Genomic DNA, 6,617 nt, shown 5'->3' with positions numbered 1-6,617 from the left:
GAGATTAGCCAACTCACCAGGAATGCAACCTGTGGCCATATTATTCAAGACCACAGCAGGAAGTGTACTGACCCACCAAACTATCAACACCCACCCTGACCGCCACCCCCACAACTATCAACCCATCAAACTGCCAATCTACCAAACTTTTGCCCACCAAGCTACTGAACCCCAAACCTATCTACCCACCAAACTACAAGGGAAGATTGCTGATTATAGTCAATGACATAAAAACATTTAAACAACTGTTCTTAACTGTCAAAATCTCTAAGCTCATGAAATGCACTTTTAAAAAATCAGACACATTTCCAGGACTGTGATATAAAAATACATTTGTGTTATTAATTGTAGTGGGAGTAATACTGTAGAATACATTAGTAGAATAATTTACATTTATGGTCACATACAGTGACAGTCAATTATAGGAAACATATACATAGTGTGTAGCATCTATCTGATACAGTATTTAGGAGGCAGTGGGACTAAATGTAGAGTGAAGCAGACAAAAGACAAATTAACTAGGTTTGTAGGAGGCAGGGAAGCGTGAAGATACTTATCATGCAGTCTACTTACACCCGGCTCTTCTTCACATTTTAATTATTAGTTACATCTATGTTATATGAACTTCACAGCATCCAACGGGAGTCAGACCCACACCACAGCAACGGAGGTTTGTGTGTGCGAGTGTCTACATATATGTCTCTGTGTTTTTGCATGTATGTGCATGATTTTGTGTGTGTGTAAAACCTGAAAAGGCTAGGAATACACAGCATGCCTGTCAACATTGGAAAAGAAAGGAATAAAACAGGTTCAGTTTTCAGGTGCAGTCCATGGTCAGAATTGAAATTATGACAAAGGGTTAACACCAAAAAACGTACCGTTTCCATGTGCTGATGAGCTTCCATAACATGTTCTGGTTTCATTTCAGTTTCCATTGTTCCTTTTTTACCTTATATATTATATATATAATACACACACACACAATCATAGGGTGTTAATGCAGGGTGATGGCAAGACTGAGGTGCTGAGAGCTGCTGTTTTGTTTCTTTGGTCCTGGGCTGCTGTATAGGCCAGTTGCTGGTTATCAGGATGACCACAGTACAGGTGAGAAGCACAGAGGTAGAAACTGGACTACCCACTATTGTCAATCCCCAGTCGAGAGTTCTGCTCACCAGCCCTCAACTACCAGTGACATTAGTTAAGCTGACTGTCCAATCAGCTCTTGAATGTGAAATTTTCTTTTAATATGGTGTTAAAGACAGCTCAGCAGGATCACCTGGAGACAGCTGAAAGATTCAGTGTGTGTTGCAGCCTAGGATTGGGGCACCACATTATCGTGAAAGAGCTGTTAGATCCCTCATCCAGCGTGAATGCAAACTGAAACATCACCCAGCACAAAGCAAGACAGGCAGTCTAACTTCCCCCTCAAAAACATCTGGACTTCCATGCCCCTGGAACTCAAGCAGAAGGAACTGAAATATAAGGCAGCCTCAGCTTCTCAGTTGTTGCTATGCCCTATATTCACTGCAAGCAGAAATACACTGACTGAATAGGAAGCTCTCGGGGTCTATGTATCCGCAAAACTTAGCAAAATTGTTAATGTGTGCTTTAAGCATTTGTGCCGTCTCCAGTTGAACGGGATCGCAGTTCAAAACTCAGTGCAGTAGAACAGTGGCTTGCGTGCTTCCAATATAACCGACATTACAAAAATGTTACTTTTAAAAAGAAATACAATGCTTTTTAATACTATTTAACTATTATTTTGAAATGAACTGTTTACGATTTCTGAAAATGCAACAGTGCTGTTGATGGTTGAGACCCCACCTCATCTCGCTCCCCGTGTGATTTGAAAACACAGTGAGCCAGGAGAGGTTTGAAATGCGCCCCAGAAATAGGTTCAAAAATAGAGTGAACCCGGGTTCGTGTGAGATTAGCTCCAATAATACCGGCACCCGCTAAATGTGAAATGCTTTGTCCATTAAATTTAAAAGGAAACGTTTACCCGGTTAATGCAGAATTTCCTCATATCCCACAATTTACTTAAAATACCTTCCAACCAGTCTGGCAAACAGCATATTCCAATATTGACAGCTAGGAACAAGAGTAAATGTGCGGAGAAGTTGTAATTGGCGAATTGTCAAGTAGCCACCTGATATACTGCACTGATATTCATTCATTCCTCCCTTACTGTCTCCAGAGGCCAGTCCATTTTCATCAGCTCTCTCTCTCTCTCTCTACCTTTATGCTGGGGAGACGATCCCGCGGTATTTGTCCCTCAGTTTGACCAACATGGTGAAGGACACCGGCTTGATGGTCAGCCCGTAAGAACAGTCCATGCTCAGCTCTTCGGAAGGATTCGCCTCGAAGTTGCACTGGTGCAGCAGGATGGCGGTGAAGAGGAACATCTGCATCTTAGACAGCTGCTCGCCGATGCATCTGCGCTTCCCCGCCGAGAAGATCATCACCCTGCTGGCCAGGTCCCTGTTGATGCTGCCGTCCTCCTTCAGGAACCTGCTCGGCTCAAATGTGCCGGGGTCCCTCCACTTGTGCTGGTCGTGGTTGACGGACCACTGGTTGATGAAGACCACGGTGTCTTTGGGGATGTGGTAGCCGTTGATGTCGACATGGGCAGTGGTGGCATGGGGGATGGTCATGGGCACGAAGCTGGTGAACCTCATGATCTCGTAGATGAAAGCCTCCAGGTAGGGCAGGCGCGCCTTGTCTTCGACCCCCGGCAGCCTCTCCCTGCCCACCACCTTGTCAATGTCCTGCTGGAGCCTGCTCTGCAGCTGCGGGAACTGGACCAGATGGAAGAGGATCCAGCTCAGGGCTGTGGAGGTGGTGTCCTGACCAGCACCCAGGATGTCAGTGACCGAGCCTTCCACATGTTCCTTGCTGAGACCCCCCTCCGCCAACTTGCCGTGCTCGATCACATCGATGAAGGCGTCGCTCATGTCCCGGGTGGTGCCGGCCTGGTAGGTGGCTCGGTGCTGGACGATCTTGTCCCGGACGAACTCGAAGAACTCGCGGTTGAGCTGCTTGAAGTCCTGGTAGACGCTCCTGACCGGGTTGGGAAAAGCCTGGAGCCAGGGCATGGCATCTACCAGGCTGCCGGCTCCCACCGTCTGGCCGAACTTGTCATTCCTGCCCAGCAGTTTCCTGAACTCCAGGTCATCGTGGCTGTAGCGCCGGCCGAAGCACAGGGCACACATGACATTGGCCGTGGCCACCACCAGCTGGTGGGACGGCTCGAAGTGGCGGCCACTCGCCCCCAGCCTCAGGAAAACCTGGATCAGATCACAAGCCTCGCTCACCACATGCTGCTCAAAGAGTTTCTTGGTTTGGCTGTTGGCCGTGGAGAAAGCCCGCACGGTGGAGTGAGCCAGCCTGCGGTGGAGCTGCCACTGGCTGCTGTACCTGCCGAAAGCCATGCTCTTGCCCCCGGACACCAGGCGGAAGGAGGCGAAGTCGGGTCTGCCGGCGAACTGGGCGTTGTGTTGCAGCAGAGCCTGGCGGATGGTCGCCTCGCCGTTCAGCACCACGATGTCGTGGCTCCCCAGGCGGATCTGGAAGAGGTCCCCGTAGCGCCGGGCCATCTTGGTGAAGGTCAGGTGGGGCGAGCTGCCCAGCTGCATGGCATTGCCCACCAGCGGCCAGGCGAAGGGGCCGGGGGGGCTCCTCCTGCCCTGCCGCCGCCTCCACTCCCTCAGCCACCTGCAGCCCTCCAGGCAAGCCAGGAGCAGCAAGGAGAGCAGCAGGGCCGGCTGCAGCCGCAGCTTCCAGTCCTCATCCATCCCCAGCACTCGGTCCATGGCTTCAGGAGAGGCTCCTGGACTGCAGCTTCCAATCTCCCAGAGGCTCCCCTTTGCAATTCTCTCTCTCACACACACACACCTTGTCTCAGTGTCTTCCTCAAATCCCAAACTCTTAAACACACCGACCTTGCAGCTTCAAGTCCTTCCACGTTCTGTTGGGAGACGACTTTGTCCAGTTTCTGCTCTTGCGCCTAACCTCCCTCTCCAACTTTAATCCTTGTTTTTTTTTAAGACATCAGTTGTTAGTTTGCACTCAGTTGCTCCTTTCCAGATCTATTGTTGGCACCTTTTGCTTCTGCTGCTGTTTGTTTTTGCAGACTCTCAGTTGTCCCCGAGGCTTTTGCAGGAGCCGCTTTGCCCTGAGCTTGCAAGGACTGACTGGCCTCCAGTCCGGTCAGGTCAGGTCCGGTCCCTCTCCCCGAGCTGGTCAGGGCTCTGCTCCGAAGTGCTCGGGGTTTTCCATTTATAGAGTGCGGAGACCCGCGGATTCCCCTCCCTTTCAAACTGTCTAACTTCATTCAACCTATTACGTGATGTCAAACCAATGGGAATAAACGGCTCTGGTGTTGGAAACTCCATTGCTAAAGTGAAGGCGAGCAAGCTCCCCTTTCTCCCCAAGACAAGCGTGATCATTCTTGGCGCTGATCCTGGAGAGAGGCAGAGGGTTACCTCCCCTTTAAAGAGGCTACACCAGTCTAAAAGTCACCTTAAAGCGGAAACATCAGTTTACAGCACATACACCAGTCCGCTTCATCCTTAAATGTGTCAAAATAAAGGCTAGGTGAAATAATGACCATGGTCAGGATTATGTATTACACAAGAAACAGCCTTCAATGGGAGCCAGAACCGTCAGATAGTAATCTTTAATCCAGTTCCTGAATTAGCTTCAGTCAGTTCCAGGCAGTTCATGAACTCGCTTTTATATAATGACATTTCACAACCTGGGGATTTATTCACAGCCAAGGAACTACTTCTGGAGTGTAGTCACTGTTGTAATGTAGGAAACACAACAGCTGATGTACGCACAGCAGGATCCCACAGGCGGCAGTGTGACAATTAATGGGTAATCTGTTTTAGGTGTTGGTTGAGGGATAAATGTGAGAAGGCGGACAGGCTCTCAGCTTAACATCTCACCCGAAAGCTGGGACCTCCGACAGTGCAGCACTGCCTCAGTATGTCAGTGGAGTGGCAGCCTGGAATTTTATGCTTGATTTTCTGAAGCTCAATATTCTAGGGTATAGAATCTTCAGGCGTGATAGGGGAGGGGGTAAAAGAGGAGGTGGCATTGCACTGTTGATCAAGGAGTCAATTATTGCAGTAAGGAAGGATGATATCTTAGAAGGTTCCTCAAATGAGGCCATATGTGTAGAACTTAAAAACAAAAAGGGGGCAATCACTTTGCTGGGAGTGTATTACAGGCTCCAAACAGTCAGGGAGAGATAGAGGAGCAGATAGGTAGGCAAATCTGAGACAGGTGTAAAAATAATAGGGTAATAGTAGGGGAATTCAACTTCCCCAATATCAACTGGGATAGTCTTAGTGCAAAAGGTTTAAAGGGGGCGGAATTCTTAAAGTGCATACAGGAGAGCTTTTTGAGCCAGTACGTAGAAAGTCCGACAAGAGAAGGGACGGTACTGGACCTAATCCTAGGGAATGAAGCCGGACAAGTGGTAGAAGTGTCAGTGGGGGGACATTTCAGGGATAGTGACCATAACTCTGTTAGATTTAAAGTAGTTATGGAAAAGGACAAAGATAGACCAGAAATAAAGGTACTCAATTGGAGGAAGGCCGATTTTAAGATGACAAAACAGGATCTGGCCAAAGTGGAAAGTCTACATCAAATCAGTGGGAGTCATTCAAAGAGCAAATAGTGATAGTTCAGAGCCAACCCATTAAGGTAAAGGGTAGGACCAACAAGTCCAGGGAACCCTGGATATCAAGGGATATAGAGGATTGGATCAGAGAAAGAAAGGAGGCTGATGGCAGATTCAGAGCGCTCAAAACAGCAGAGGCATTAGAGGAGTATAGAAAGTGCAGGGGGGTACTTAAAAAAGTAATTAGGAGAGCAAGGAGGGGACATGAAAAAACAATGGCGGGCACGATAAAGGAAAATCCTAAGGCGTTTTAGAAGTATACTAAGGGCAAGAGGATAACCAGAGAAATAGTAGGGCCCATTAGGGACCAAAGTGGAAATCTGTGTGTGGAGCCGGAGGACATAGGTGAGGTTTTAAATGATTACTTTTCATCTGTGTTCACTATCAAGAAGTACGATGTAGGTGTAGAGATCAGGGAGGGGGATTGTGATATACTCAAACAAATTAGCATTGAAAGGGAGGAAGTATTAGCTGTTTTAGCGGACTTAAAAGTGGATAAATCCCCAGGCCCAGATGAGATGTATCCCAGGCTGTTATGTGAGGCAAGGGAGGAGATTGCAAGGGCTCTGACACAAATTTTCAATTCCTCTCTGGCCACAGGAGAAGTACCAGAGGATTGGAGGACAGTGAATGTGGTACCATTATTCAAGAAGGGTAGCAGGGATAAACCAGGTAATTACAGGCCGGTGAGTCTAACATCAGTGATAGGGCAACTATTGGAAACAATTCTGAGGGACAGGATTAATTTCCACTTAGACAGGCAGGGATTAATCAGGGATAGTCAGCATGGCTCTGTCGGGGGGAGATCGTGTCTAACTAACTTGATAGAATTTTTTGAGGCGGTGACGAAATGTGTAGATGAGGGTAAAGCAGTTGATGTAGTCTATATGGACTTCAGTAAGGCTTTTGACAAGGTCCCGCATGGGAG

General features: G+C 48.1%; 1 protein-coding gene across 1 annotated transcript; it reads right to left on the bottom strand.

Annotated features, from left to right (window-relative positions):
* Window positions 1–315: 315 nt before the first annotated feature.
* cyp1c2 (cytochrome P450, family 1, subfamily C, polypeptide 2) lies at window positions 316–4,354 on the bottom strand. The gene has a single exon (XM_068039651.1). The coding sequence runs from the start codon at window positions 3,810–3,812 to the stop codon at window positions 2,241–2,243; it is 1,572 nt and encodes a 523-aa protein (XP_067895752.1). The 5' UTR covers window positions 3,813–4,354; the 3' UTR covers window positions 316–2,240.
* Window positions 4,355–6,617: the final 2,263 nt, after the last annotated feature.

This window comes from Heterodontus francisci, chromosome 9, assembly GCF_036365525.1.
Source record: "Heterodontus francisci isolate sHetFra1 chromosome 9, sHetFra1.hap1, whole genome shotgun sequence".
Lineage (NCBI taxonomy): Eukaryota > Metazoa > Chordata > Chondrichthyes > Heterodontiformes > Heterodontidae > Heterodontus > Heterodontus francisci.
Note: the sequence above shows the minus strand (reverse complement) of the source record. Positions and strands in the feature narration are given on the sequence as shown.

Excerpts from the sequence above, each read along its gene's own strand:
- cyp1c2 (XM_068039651.1), bottom strand. The coding sequence starts at position 3,812 with ATGGACCGAGTGCTGGGGATGGATGAGGACTGGAAGCTGCGGCTGCAG.